The sequence below is a fragment of the Clupea harengus genome, chromosome 5 (genome assembly GCF_900700415.2).
Source record: "Clupea harengus chromosome 5, Ch_v2.0.2, whole genome shotgun sequence".
In the NCBI taxonomy this organism is placed as follows: Eukaryota; Metazoa; Chordata; class Actinopteri; order Clupeiformes; family Clupeidae; genus Clupea; species Clupea harengus.
The window spans coordinates 24,356,569-24,372,321 of record NC_045156.1 but is presented as its reverse complement, the minus strand read 5'-3'; the positions used below and the strand labels follow the sequence as shown (position 1 = coordinate 24,372,321).

General features: G+C 42.9%; 1 protein-coding gene across 2 annotated transcripts in view; it reads right to left on the bottom strand.

Moving 5' to 3' along the window:
* LOC105895865 (metabotropic glutamate receptor 4-like) overlaps positions 1–15,753 on the bottom strand; it is a 167,076-nt gene that overhangs the window by 10,937 nt on the left and 140,386 nt on the right. For both annotated transcript variants that reach the window (XM_031568233.2, XM_031568232.2), the window contains exons 8-9: positions 11,109–11,245; positions 9,514–10,449 (exon numbers count right to left, since the gene is read on the bottom strand). In XM_031568233.2, coding sequence (XP_031424093.1) covers positions 9,514–10,449; positions 11,109–11,245 — 1,073 coding nt within the window. The remainder of the gene's footprint in view (positions 1–9,513; positions 10,450–11,108; positions 11,246–15,753) is intronic.

The window sequence follows — 15,753 nt, the reverse complement described above, 5'->3', positions numbered from 1 at the left end:
ACACATTAAAGATGAGTCTGAAAGGAGCCTTTGCAACACAGATCCCAAGACCAGTGAAGATCTTTTGTAGTACTGTCCACTCCCGCCCTCTCGGGCCTCGCAGAGGAGAATGTGTACAGCGCTGAGGGAGGCTGTAGCATCAGACAGCAATGGGATCGCAGTTATGTTGCATTCAACATATGTCTGTCTCAGTACCATGCTGAGGTAATCTCTTTAGCTGGTAACCAAGCCTGGCTCCGCTCGTCTGTTGCTCCCAGCTCAGGTTTCGTTGGTATTCTAGACTGGAAACCCTCTTTGCAAAATGAGAACAAAATAAATAAAACAGCAAACCAGCGAGGGTGGCTAAGTGTGATGAAGTTGAAGTGAAGCGTTCATTTGAAATGCGGTTACAACAATGGTGGCAGGGCTAAAGCAAGATGAACTGACACAAACAGCAGTAGCAACGCTAGCAAACATCAGAATGAATTTAAGCCTGAGCAAGAAGAATGTGTAAACATATTCATCAAGGGCAACGGCATTGTTCCTTACTACCAACCGGGTTTGGGGAAAGGATAATATGTCAGTAGGAAGTGCAGCAGTCCCATAGTGGTCAATGCCGATTGGTTAAAGATAAGATATTACGTAAACAGAATGGAAAGATTTGAGTATATTTCAGCATGAGGCACTGAGTTCATCATTTAATCTGAGAAACTCTAGAGGAAATCCAAGCCAAGCGAAGGGTTTTCCGACTGATCAGCTGAACGTTTTAACGTAGACAAACACTAGGCATGAACTACTGCCACTGCCCTCTCTTTACTAGTGCTAAGACCGTAATTAGATTGTCAACGTTACAATGGCGAGCGGGACATTTTCCCTTTTCCAAGCGAACCATTCAGGGGGGGCGTAATGGCAGTGTGCTTGGTGCGGGGGAGTGCGCTTTGAGAGGAGCACAATGCGACGAGCAGCCACTTGCCCTAGGAGTCCATTATTACACACTCCCTCCCCAGCTTCTCTGTCAAGTGAGCACTGATTTAGAGCACCTCTCCAGGTGACCAGATGCGAGATTGATTCCACCATGCAAGCACAGGGCTCTGTGATCAAACACAATAGATAGGCCAGATGTCCCCCATTTAAATGATGCAGCGAGCCTCCCGGGAGGGCATCCATTATATTTATCTTGATGCAGAATGACAAATAAATGACAGCATGTCGCCTGTTGATGCAGAGGCTCACTGTAATCTGCTGATGAGCGCATGGGCGGACAGGGGAGGTAAATCAGAGTCCGATGGACGGGAGGCAAATAATTGCAGTAAATGACGTGTCGTCGCACATCTCTCAGGCTTTGTTGTGCCTGTCAGAGGCACTGATCGGGAGGAGTTCTGCTTTCATATGCTAATCCCCCCCTTTTAATACAAAAAAAGTCTCTGCATACTGTTGGTGTGTAATTTTGTTTACAGTAATGGGGTGGAGAATTGCACATTTACCTGCTCTTGATTTCTCACAAACACAAAGGACAAGATGTTTTTTTTTGTAATCACTTTAGAGCACTGATAAATACGACATCATCCCATCAAACATCACTGCTTTTGTACCGTAATGTTTTGGTGCAGATAATCATCTTGTTCAATTAAGTCCTTTCCAGGTAAAATAATCATTTGTTTTTAGGTACATTTTGCATAATTACTGAACCAGATTGATATAATCTGTTTAGATTTTATATTTGTATACGTTTTTAGATATGTCTTGCTCTCTACACAAATATATTTTTTTAAAGAAATAATGTGTGGGCCAATGTACTTGTTTTTTTACTTTTTTTATGTACTGGGAAATAGCACAGTCTTAACAGAGTAGTACTCAACAAAGTAGTATATGCTTTGGCTCCCTCTGGTCTCTGTCACAGTAGATTCTGCTATACAGGGGGAGACAAAGGCAAGTCACCGCAGACATGAAGCATTTCAAAGGGACAAGGAGATCGAGGCTATTTTGCCAATTGGGATAGTCAGTTTACTCACAGCCATAACAGTCAGCAAGGTAATGAGTCCCAGGCTACTTGGTAGGACGTACGTTCTGCAGTATTTTACACCATATAGTGTACTGGCATGTCAAAACAGTTTTCACAGCACAGCTGGATGTATCCTGGAATATTGGAGATTTTGGAATCAATATGCAGCTGCAGCACATCTGGTCCGTCAATACTCAATCTCCCTATCATTCACTGCTTGACAGGAAAATCCGGTTGAGTGTGCACTTTATGTACCAACAGGAGACACTTGCTATGTTCGGAATGGTCCCTCACCCACTATATAGTGAATCACCCATTCTGTAGTGCTGTTCAAATTCTCAAATGTACATTTTATTCACTGTAGTGTACTGTAAAATTCCTTCACGCGCCACAAATTGTAGTGTACAGACAATGTACTCAGCCCCCCTGCCTTTCTCCAGTATACCACACTTCACTGCAAGGTGAATGAACTGAAGAAGAAGATCAGATATTCCATAGTTTACATGTTAGTCACCAGTTGGATATCCCTTAATGATGCATGAAACTTTAAAATGAAGCTATGTCTAAGAACATTTAGAACAGTGTCCACCTCAAAAGGTTTCAGTTAAACTTTATGTTGTACTATACTTTGTATAGACTTGTAAGTCTTTGACTCGTACACAGAAAAGGAAATCAAGAAAACAATCTGAATGACTGATGAAACGAAAGCCGAAAGACACTTCATGAAAAACATGAAAAACATAGACTGTAGATTTTAGCTACATATCACATTTGTTGCCTTGTAATGTTCTTTTTTATTCAGTTAGATTCCCATGTTAATGTTACTTAATGTCTGATTCCCTACCTAGTGAACTAAATAGATTTGTCTATATAGTGAGTGAGTGAGGGAGAGAGGGGACAACCGGAAAACCAGAACACAGTCACTCCTGTACTGTTTTTCATTAATGTGTTGCTGTAAAATAAACTTGGAAATTAACATTGTATAGTCCAGTACGTATGATAAAATAATAGTATACTTTCAGGCTGAGATCAGTTGTGAAGGTGAACCAACGTTATCATTGACCATTAGAAAAGGAAGACAGATGGAACAACTACAAACTACACACTACAGCTTTACATGTTGAAACAACATTCAGAACAAGCCGAAAAGAGTCATTTTAATGTCAGGCACCTATGTTAGACACCCTGTCAAAGCTGATGATCGTATAAACCATTTCTTACCGATCTCGTACTCCTCATTCTATCAAAATGCATATACATCTAATCTTTCATTCTCTGACTTTTCTTGATCTCGTTTAAACTGCTGTCCATGTCTGGTTTTGCAGCTGAAAGTTTTCTATTGCATATGCTCCAACAGGCCTTCAACTACACCAGCAAGCCTCTGACTGTGGTGTTCTTTGTGATAGTGTCTCAGGTACTACTACTACAAATTAAAATAAATGTAATTACTTTCTAATATTTAGCTAAGACATTTCACATTTTGAAATCACAGATGAAGAGCATCAAGATTAAAATAAGTAGACTGTCAAACCTCGCCGAATTAATTCCTCACGGTTGATGATGAAACGCCAGAACCATAGGTTCTTCTTACCGAAGCAAAAGCTAATTAAATAACTTCTAATAAAATTTAGAAGAAAGGGGAAACCTCTTATCTTAAGCCTCTGAAAGAGAATGTTCCAGGTTTTCAATTACGCGAGTTATGCTGGGTTTAGTGGAATGTGAGCAGAAAAGGAATGAGGGCCTTCTTAAGGACGTTCTCTAGTCTCTTTCCTGTTTTGTTATTCCAAGCCACGCTGGATAATGGATTACATCATCTACAAAAAGCTGATGCTCCCATCTCAACTCTACTTTAGAATTCCCTTTCATCTTAGAAGGACAGCTAAGGGAGAAAATGCTTTGGTTTCCAGATCCCTGTGTCTATTCAATTTGCCTTGACAATGCAATATTGTAATAATGCATCTCTAATATTCTTGTGATCCTTGCTCACAAAAGTGCAGTTTAATGAAGGTTTTGCAGCTTTATCAGTATTTCCTGTATAACTCAAGTTGCGACGCTAGGCATACCAGGAACATGTGGAATGCTGCAATATATTTCTTTCATTTTGAAGACACCTCCTGCACTGCAGATGTTAAAAGGACACACCCAGAAATGTGGTGTAATGTTTCTGAATTGACTAGCACTGACACATAACCCTAGTCATCTCCACTGTAAAATAGTGTGGAAAAGTGTAATCTAATACAATACAAAATACAAAATAAAATTGGGATTTTAGCATAGGATGGTTGAACTAAATAGAATTCAAGAGGTGAAATGTACTGCTTTTCAGTTGTATATTTTCCACCCTGTCATACGAGTCTCTGTGTCAAAGCCTCCTCTTCACTCTCAGCCTGCTGGTCCATTTTAAACCCACACCTGCCAGGACCACAATAGCAGCTCTATTCCCTTCAGTCCAGCCTTCTACAGGGTAGGAATCACCAGTAGGTGGATGTCGCTTTTAAGTGAGAACATTCTACTGTATCGGTCACATCAGGTTCTTTTAAGAGAGAACCTTCTACTGTATCGGTCACATCAGGTTCTTTTAAGAGAGAACCTTCTACTGTATCGGTCACATCAGGTTCTTTTAAGAGAGAACCTTCTACTGTATCGGTCACATCAGGTTCTCTGATGCTGTGGAGAAGGGTATTGCTGCTGATGTGTCCTGTAGCGTACCTGCAGCCGTGTGAGCACAGCTACATCTCCCACTGCTGCATCTGCTGCACGACTGTCTGTTGGCAGACATCTTCTGATATCCCATCTGTAGAATTACGTGCCACCTTCACATTACTGTTTAATTGCTAGGCAGTGCTATCCTTGCTATTTTCATCTGTTAACACAGACACAGTTAGGCAGACCAAGCCTGTCGCATTTTGCTGCTAATTTTAGGGGCAGAGTCAACATTGAAACCGTTTTAACACTTAGCCATATTGTTAAGATCCTATCATTTCAAAAGGACCACAATAAAACTTCTCCCTAACAGAACATCAGAAGGAGCATATCTAGATCATTGAAAAATCACTATTCAACCCCCCCCCCCAGATCCTAGTGTAACAGCGAAAGCATTTACTTTGTATAATACGTCACACACCCCAGCAGGCGCTTCAGCAATCCTGACTCAGCTATTACACAAGGTGGATGCACGCCTAGTTATGAAGCTAGAACTCTTCACTTCCAGCTTCTTATTTGCCAGTTTTCACCCCATCCCTATGCCTCCCCCATCACCACCCCCCCATCCCCACCCCCCATCCCTATGCCTCCCCCATCCCCACCTTTCCCAGCCCCCCCACTCACATTCTTCCCACAGCTGCATTGTAACCGCAGTGCCGCATGGCAGTGCCCAGGTGCATTCTTATCCTCCTCAGCCACCTCAGCTCACCTCCCTCCACTGCACCTCCCAGTGTCTCACATATAGGAACCTCACTCTTTCAGATGCAGCCATCACTCTTTCCTCTCTGCTCTGTTTTATGATTATGCTCAGCTGTAGGCTCATCTGGGGGTACAAATGGTCCTCTGAAAGAGCCTTCATTTATTGAGACAACTCAACTGTGGTTAATGTGTTGCACCCTATTTCTCAACTTTGTTTACTGGACAAAGCTAAACAAACACACCAACAGGTTCAACAAACAAAAAATAAGTTACACACACACACTGAAAAAAATATAGAAGACTTTCATATCACCACCAAACAATTTAAATGAATGAAACGCAAACGTTTCTGAAGCGAGTTCAGAGCCAGGAGTTCAAGCTTCTTCTTTATTAACATTGACTTTATATCCTGAAAGGTTTCCAAATTTAGCCAAGCAATCCATCAGTCTTGGGATTGAATTTAGAGGTTCCGATCTGTAGACTAAATTGTCATCCGCATATAGAGAAATGTTATGGATTTCGTTGCCAACCTCTATCCATTTGACTAGTGTACCAATGACGTCGGCGCATGATTGGACAGAGTTATGTTATGGATTTGCCATCCTAATACTCGTCAAGATTCATTCCTAGGCATAAAAAAGTAATCAGTCCTGGAGTATGTGCAGTGAGGGTGCGAGTACAAAATATAATCTTGTACACATCTCCAGACATCAGTGAAACCAAACTCCTCACTCAACTGTTTTTAAGAGCCCTGGTCATCGTTGGTGGATGGACGCTTGTAATAGGGTTTTGCATCTTAAAATGGATTCATCACACTGTTGAAATATCTTCAAATCAGTAATATGCCTTGTGCCTTCTCTAATACTAAGTCAAATATGGTTTCCATAAATCGTCGGCTATTGTCATTTGGGGCATATATATTTTTAACAGACACCCAGACTCCATTTATTGTACTATTAATCAAAACATAGCATCCCTCTTTGTCCTTAAATGAAGAGTCAATGCAGAATTTGAATTATCTATGTATCAAAATGGCTACACCTCTCCTGCATCCAGAAGAAAGGGTACAAAAAGATTGGCTAGGATTGAGGCTATGACACATTATCATTTTTGTGATGCTGACAAGGATGATTGTTAGTTTTCTACCTTGTGGATCTTGCATTCAACAAGGGTGGGTTATTGTCGTGTTATGTGTTTAACAATCATTGCAATGACAATGGTGCTCTGTCAGATAATATTTGATATTTCCATAGAAATGTAATAATGCCACGCAAGACCTCCAAAACGCATTTAATTTATGAAATGCATATAATAATCATTGCGTCTATGGTTTCATCTCACCTTACCTAGGGAACATATTCTTAATGCCTTCATTACTGTTTGTACAACCCTTTTTTTTGTCTCCCAACGTTGTTGAGTAATTAAAACAAATCCAACGCAAACACATTCGTCTCTTCTACCTTCATCACCGTGTTTACTGCAGGTCAGAATTGTCTTGTCCTCAGCTTTGGTCAGATTCTGCGTCTCTTCATTACGCTTTGTGAATCAATTCAAAGTGTGAAATGAGGCCTGGCATGCATGAGTGTGTCTTGCATTTATGAATGAGAACAGCAATTGCCTCGAGTCTGCCCTCTGATGCTGCAGAACCACTTTCCGATTGCTTTGGCTGCCTGTGTATTACAAGTTCAAAATAGAATCATTAATGTGCTTTCCACAGTCCCTGACCCCTGCACAGCAGCGGCGTTCGCATAGTGACAGACAGCATCCACTTTACTGACACCCACCAATGAATGATGCAAAACTGCCAGAAGCCCCAACCTCATATATTAAGCTAATATGTGACTAGCATACCGCCAGCATGTGCAAATCCTGATTTGTGGAGAGATGTGAGATGTGCAAGATCATTTGCATTAAAACGCGCCATAGATCACATCCTTTGAGTGGAGCAGATGTCTATTCAATTACCTCACTCTAGCAATCATCTATCAGTCAGGGCACCACAGTTTCATTTGTAAGCAACAATTTCAAGGTCTTTTAAGTGATTAAACATAAAAAGATTACTGTTGTGCTCTTCATACAGTAATCTATTTAGTAATGAATCTAAAGACCAATCAGCAATGAAATTGCCTTAAAGTAACACTATGCAACAATTTTACACCTGTTGAGGTATGGTTTTATAGGCAACTAGTTTTGGTAACATCCTCAAATTCATATTGATAGCATATGGTCATGTGAAGGACAGATAAACACCTGTGTCTTTCCCACTAGCCATCCAGGATATGCCCTACGTAGTTCTGTATACTGGGCTGGAATACCCTGCAAAAATGGAAGAAAAGCTTTCACAGCATGACATTGCCAGCTATACTGCTAAAAGACCCCAGTTAGTGTGTTGGCAAGCTTCTATCAGTGTCAACTGGGCTGTTGGTGGTGTTTGCAATGTTTTTGCAAGCCTTTTAGGTAGGAACAGAGCACCTTATTGCTGCTTTAAGACCACAGCACTCTGAAACACACACTGTAAATGTAGTTACCCTGACAACACAGAGCATGGGGACCCGACAATGCCACGTGGTCTCTGTGTACGCGGCCCCATTTTTTCCGAAAGGTCAGCGGTTCACTCCGAGGCAGCGCATGAACAGCAGGGGAGGGAGCGGTACAAGAGGAATCCAGGTGACGTTTTCACACTAGTTCCCACAGGGGACGGGGAGCCCGCTGTCTGCGGTGGCCCCAGGCCAGTGTCTGCAGCTCCCTCTGTGGAGGCGGCGCACTCAGATGACTTATAGTCCTCAAAGTCCTTATAGGCAAGTCTCATAACTCGGCAGCCATCTTGGCAAAGCCTCGGGGAAGCTATTTCAGGCAAACAAGATTAGGCTCCTATCTAAATGAATGGGGATAGACTCATAACTCCACATATAATGGTCAAATAGACCTTAAAAGTACATAGCTGGAATCTGTGCAAGCGCCAGTTTTCACTGTGTGGCTATGGCTATAGTAACAGTGGAAATAAACAGAACGTTCAAGTGAGACGAAATGTCAGTTATGCCTTTTTCAACAATGTGATTGGCTCTTTATCATACAGTGCAGGACTTCAAGTTCCAGATCCTCCATCTTTTGCGTCACACACTCTCCCATTCATTTTTCCCTCAGTAATCGCTCTCCTCCCTAATGTCTCGGATGCCTGCCACGTCTCCAGAAGTCACCGCGCATAGCGTTTGCCTAATACAGTGTCGAAGCCAAGGAAATTCTTTTAGCGAGACATGTCTCCTGGAAGTGGAAAGTGTTCTCCATTCATACCGAGATGTGCTGTTTCTTGAACATTCCCCATGACCTCCTTTTCTCTCGGTCCTCCTAATGAGACTCAAAGGCTGCATTGATTCTTTACCAGTTAAACAAAGGGGCAGAATAACTGGTTCCCAGGTACAGACCGAAATGTGATAGAAATAACATCTTATACATAACACAATATCTTATTGTGTTATTCACTCCGGAACATTTTCTGATACTCAGGATATTTTGTGGTGTTCTCATATCTAGCATCACCATAAAAGCAGTCATCTGTGCTCCCTACATGAGGAAGGCGAGACCAAGCAAATCTACGCTTCTTGAAGACTGAGCTCTAATATGCACTCTTCCTCTGTGTTAATTACAGTGTCATTCAGTAGCATGGGAGCATTTCCAAGCAAAGCATTTGACACCAGAATACAAGATAAGTCAGAGAGCCATCAGCATTGGACCAAATACAAAACACTTTTTTTTAATGAAGCCTGAACCCCACCTTCAGATACCATACCATCGCTGTATTTAATCATCACAAAGCCTAAATTCATAAAGATGGTGAAGTTCAAATACTAAGGGAACAATGCAACTGAAAAACCATGGGGCCTGTAAATGCAAATCTGATCCTGTGGTGTGTGGGTATTAGCTTGTTAGTTTGTTACCCTATTAGTGAAAAGTAAGCGATTCACATTCAGAACATTACAAAAAGTATATTAGTATACAAGTATATTACTTCATCATGTTCAATGGCCACAAGACACAATTGATTCTGGTGATAAAGTATGATCGTTCGCAAGACATACTGGGCAGAAGGAACAGAAACCCCAAATGGTTTAGACAGCTCACATTTCACTGACCTTTTCTGCGGACTGGGAGGTACCAAAGAAGATGGGGATGAAGGCCAGCCAGATGATGCAGGTGGTGTACATGGTGAAGCCGATGGGTTTGGCTTCGTTGAAGGTCTCAGGCACGCCGCGGGTCTTGATGGCGTAGACCGTGCAGGTGACCATCAGCAACATGCTGTAGCCCAGCAGGAGGATGAGGGACAGGTCCGATATGTCACACTTTAGCACGCCACGGGCCAGCTGTGGGTTGATGGTGCGCTGGTCCTCGTAGTCAATGAGTGCCTCCGAGGGGTCCATGGTGAACCAGATGCAGACGCCCAGCAGCTGGACGGAGGTGAGGCTGAAGGTGATGACCAGCTGCGATGCCGGGCTGATTAAGCGCGGCGCGCTCACCGACACCTTGCCCTGCTCGAAGATGCGGTAGATGCGGTTGGTCTTGGTGAGCATGGCCGCGTAGCTGAGGCTCATGCCCAGGCCCAGGAAGATGCGACGCAGCGCGCAGATGCCCGCGTCCGGCGCCGAGATCATCAGGAAGGTGGTGGCGTAGCACAGAAAGATGCCCGTCAGCAGCACGTAGCTCAGCTCGCGGCCGGACGCCTTGACGATGGGCGTGTCGTTGTAGCGGACGAACGTGACCACCACGAACAGGGTGGCCATGATGCCCACGATGGCCAGCAGGACTGGGATGACGGCCCACGGCGAGCTCCACTCCAGCTTGACGATGGGGATGGGCTGGCAGCCTGTGTGGTTGGCGTTGGGGCGCAGGTTGAAGCGGCACATCTTGCAGCTGGTGAGGTCGTGCTGGTACTGGTAGCCGTCACAGAGTTCGCAATGCCAGCAGCAGGGCATGCCCTTCACTACCTTCTTGCGCTCTCCTGGCTTACACGGCTGACTGCAGATGGAAGTGGGGACCTTCTGCACGCCGCCAGGCCACTGCATCTCCTCGATCTAATGAGGGAGAAGAGGAGAGCTGGAGACTGCAGCCTGTGACCGGTAAAGACCTCCTGAAGTTATCAGAGATGCTGCCTATTTCTTGTTCCAGGCAGATGGCTGACTAATTCATATTTAACGTATTCAATCATTACCTTGTAGGCAATTAACTGTTCCGTGAAGCCTTACTCATGGAGAATTGTAATTAAAATCACCACAAGGGTTTTACTGAGACCAATGTTTTCCATGGTGAACACATAGGCGTGCAGCATCGATTAAAGATGCTATTAGAGTCCCCCAATTAACTGGAGCTAACAGTTTCGCCTAGGGCCTACTTATCAGTCTGGTGAGTTTACTGAATTTAAAGATAAAAGTCAAAGTCGTGCAGGTACCTTGCGCTTTAGAAAACTCTATGTTAATGCTTTCCCCAAGCTCACATTTCTTTTAAACTAGTAGGTCTTTGTTGCACTCGGTAGTCACATTCTCACTAAAAACACCTTTAACAGAACAGAGGGATGTCTGGCTATGAGGACATAGGGCTGGCTATAGAACAGAATGGAAAAATCTACCATTAGAAAGCAAAGGCTGGATCATTACACAGACTTACTAATGGGATGATCTAGTTATGTGAAAAAAACATTTCAATATCATGCTCGATGGAGCTTCACCAAGCTTACATTGAGATGAAGATGGTCAGTCCAGTTACCAATTTTTTGGTATTCAGATGATCCGTTCCTCCTGTGGTACTGGTAGATTTCATAGCGGCCTGGAGCGTCTCCGTTTTCATTGAAGAGCACAGGATTGCCAGCAATGCCTAGGACAATGACAAGTGAATGAGCGTTGACAAACTGAACTCTAAACCCATATGACAAATCTTAGTCACAAACAGTAATTGTTAAATAAATATGTCACACAGAAGTAGTACATGTATTACATTTTTATTACATTAGACCAGGCAGAAAGAGAAAAGGCAAATATTCTGTCCTACTTTAACTGACTGTTACTAAGGCTTTCAGATAAGCAGTAGATATTTGAATTGCAGTATTTAATAGAAATAGGTCCTATAGGCATCTGTGAAAAGTACTACCTTTTAACAATGACCCTGACTTAAGGCTTGCATTGTTGGTTCACTAAGTTTAACTGTTCAATTACTCTGATCATTTCCATGACTACCAGAACAGAACATTTACATATACACATATTATGTCATAGGCAACATTCATGAGGGGGAAAACCCTCAAAACAACAAAAATTTAAATTATTCACATTGACACTTTTTTGCTATCAAACATACATAGGCTTTTTTTCATCATATTCCCATTGTGTTTTATTCTCATTGTCAGCTTACATCTATAGGGCCATTTCAAATCAGAAAATCTTATCACAAAATTGCCATGTATAAAATAAATGAATCTGTATGTGCAACATCAAATCAAATTCTCTGAAAAAAGGCATCATTAGTGTGTAGTGTGTCTCCCCTCGAGTATTAGCTTGATGGGAAGCCCCCATTCCGTGCAGAGCTTTTCCCGCTGAAAACACATGGATAAAAGCCAGCGTGATCAGTGCTTTTGGACTTTCTACTGATGAATATCCCTTCTTTGTGTTGCGCACGAAGACGCAAGACGCTAATCCACATCTCGATGAGTCAGCGTGTGGATTAAGGCATTAAGAATCGACTTACATACGCTTTCACGACAAAGGAGCCCAGCTCACAAAGCACCCACAGATGTAGAGAAATACTCTGACACTCTGAGAAATATTTATACAAACAACTCAGCTACTGAAGTGTACATCTGTAATAATTTAAATCTTTAGAATTAATTATTTTAGAGCCTCTTTTCCCTAAAAAAAGTGCATTGAGTATGTTGCGGCATTTTTCTTCTTGGAAGACAGGGATTGAGCATATGATACCAGCATTTAAGTGGTACTATCCAGGTGCTTTCTTGGAGGGAAAGTTGTTATGCTATGAAAAATTGTAAGGCATGAGACAAATAGCTTCCCATTTGGTTTTACCACACGCATCACACCTAACCACTTACTACGGCCTCATATTTTATTTTGTATTGATAGCTGCAGGCCTATGGAATCAAGGGAGCGAGGAGGGTTAGAACACCATGACTATGGTAGCGGAGACATTGTGGCCACCATCGCCAGAGGCCTGTGCATTCATGCTTCACACGCCATTTTCTTGGCACTAAAACAATATCAGGAATCGCAAAAAGATGCTTGGAGATCCATTCTCCATCTGATATGGTTGTTGTTTTCTCACAATGATATAGTGGTATGTCTTCTCTGAGTTCCACCCTCTCAGGTGCTGCATGCTCTTAGGCGTACATTTTCTCAGATGAGTTCTGAGATATTTATATCTTAAGAAATATTCTCTGTATAGCAGAGAAAGCATGTTCTAAGGCTAGGGACAGCTAAGCTCATTCATGATGGTTGAAGTTGGCCAACCGCCCTGTATTTGCACGGCCACAACAACAGTGATATCATGACAGAGAACCAATGCCTATAACCAATAAAGCTTAGAAATACCTTCAGTATAGCTGTATATTCTGTGCAGTAAATAACAGTCAATCACATCATAATACTTCGTCTTTGAGTGACTTCTTTATGTAAGTGTGAGAGAAACTGAACTTAAAATAGACACTGATTATGACACTGGCTAAAGCAGAAGCATTATGTTCCTTCCTGCAGCCAGAACACTGGTTGAAATGCCTAGTTCCCCCAAAAAATGTAATTTCCATTCACATGGTTTTACAGGGAGTGATGCCCTTAGCCACTGCAAAGCCTTCCATTTGTATTCACTGTGGTCTCGAAAATATTCATAGGTTTCAGTTTGAGATATCAACCATGATCACAGACCAACATTACACTGGAAGCTATATGCCCATAGTAATATTCTGTAGGGACAACTGAGGTTGTGGCATTGGCGATCAGCACCTGAGTAAGCAATGATAGCAGGGCGAAGATAGACATCTTTTCCCTGGAGAAAAGCATAATATGTCTGAAAATCCACTTCTGATCAAATATTTCTAGTTAAGGTTTCAAATGAAACATCTGCAAGTGTAACCATGTTGTTCTGAATGGGTTTCAAATATGGTGCTTTCTTTTTGTCATCACCTGGACCACCTGTTGATTAGCCTGGTTGAAAATACATTTAACTAAGGTGTTCCACAGCTGATATGGTGTGTGTGTGTGTGTGAGTGAGTGGGTGTGGGTTTGCGCGCGTGCTTGTGTGGGTGCGTGTGTGTGTGTGTGTGTGCGTGTGCGTGTGCGTGTGCGTGTGCTTGTGTGGGTGCGTGTGTGTGAGCGTGAGTGTGTGTGTGTGTGTGTGTGTGTGTGTGTGTGTGTGTGTGTGTGTGTGTGTGTGTGTGTGTGTGTGTGTGTGTGTGTGTGTGTGTGTGTGTGTGTGTGTGTGTGTGTGTGTGTGTGTGTGTGCGTGAGGGGGTTGACAGTGGGAACGGTGAACTGGAATACAATAGCAAATGTTCTGAAACTCTCACAATGTCTACTTATTAATCATAAATCAGACAACAAACAAACATCTAAATCCACCTTGGCAAGTTATGGTTAAATAAAGAGTATTTATTTTATGCAGCGAGCCAATTCAAAGTTAAATCAGCCTTCCTAGAATGAGGTAGGAAACAATACACAATCATAGAACTAATCATATTGCCACCTATTTCTCCACAAGGATTTCTTATGGAACTTGGCTGATGGATGACAGTGGATAGGCTGCTCGGGACACATTCATTAATGTAGACATCCATCACAGTGCTTTACAACTGTCATGAAAATGTCACTTCTTTAGCCTTATTTACACAGCTTATTGATAAGGTTACTTTAACTGATGGTGGTGATATGTGTAATGTGACAGTTTAATGTGCCCCATGCATCTTCCATTCATGTTTATAGTCTAAGCCAAATATTAAGTCAATCTGAACCCATGCCACAGAGTGTTACTCACATTTTATAACATGTCTTTAGATGTAGAACTTTGCAAGTTCTAGGCAGAACAAAAGGGACTGAATGGACTCAGTGTTGGAACATTGGAGGAATTCATACCATAACAGTGTAACCTAGAATACCAGTTCTTAAATCAATCTGGTAACTTACAAACAAACACTATTGCTGACTTCATTTGTAATAAAAATGTATTTGGTTGTCAAATCTCCCTGAATACCTCTTTCCCCTGATTTGGAAAGTGGAAGACAGATGGTGTTGGGCGAGGGTGCTCGCAGCAAGACGCGCCGACAGCATTGATCTGCCTCATTTCCCCAACACAGCCACCCACTCCATCTCCCTTTGAGTGGACAGCGGTACACAACGAGGCCGCCTGGTCAACAGCTCCCCTGGAGATGAGGAATTTGACCTGTCAGCCTGCAGCCTGTCTGAGTTCACGCAGGGCCTTTGCGCGGCAGGACCGTAATGAGCTCAGCTGCCTACTCGGCTCAGGAAGTGGCTGGTGTCCATGCCACTGCTAAAGCGGTGGGACTCGAGACAAATAACAGCCGTGTCAAACAGCCCAGCCACTTATAAGCTACCAGGAGTACAAGCTCCTGAGAGCCATTTCATCTGTTGCTGCACTAATTACTGTTTAAATATAATACTATGGGTCTTAAAGTCGTTGTCAGCGGAGGCGTGAAGGGAGATTAGACTTGTACGGGCAACGCCCACGCTGCTGCAATTTGACAGAGCACCAACCACAAACAGCTACTAAGAAGAGCATTACACCTTCAATAATACTCCTCCATAGTTCACCAGGACATTTAGTGCCTCAACGGAATGGCAATAGGGGCCTCTTAGGTTCTGGTCATATTCTTTAGCATTATTTACTCTAAAAGGAACATGAACTACTTCCCATCCTGAGAGTTTGGAAATAGGCATCAAGTGAACGAGGCACCCGGTTTATTATGTGCCGCAACACATATTCATTCAGCACATCTGTTCCTGCCGGCCCTGACTCGGGCCCTTTATACCAAATGTGTTTAAGCTGGTGGGGGGTAGCACACACTGCACACACTCTTCCTCTCCACTGCAGGCCACACGACACTCAGCCAAGACGCAGGTAGTTTGAACCTTTAAGTCCCCATATCAGAGACACAGTCTACTGATAGAACTCTTCTTAAAATCAAGCCGTTGCGATCAGTCTCAAGCTTAAGCTGAAGCTCAGTCATTAATAGGCGTTTCATGTACAGCAGACAATTATACATTTCTTCAAGGTTACATCTTGCGGTGCTCGGTGCTCTCAGGCATGGGTGCTCTCAGGCATTAAATAGTGTGTAGTTCGGGGGGTATTCATGAAGCATCATACTAGCT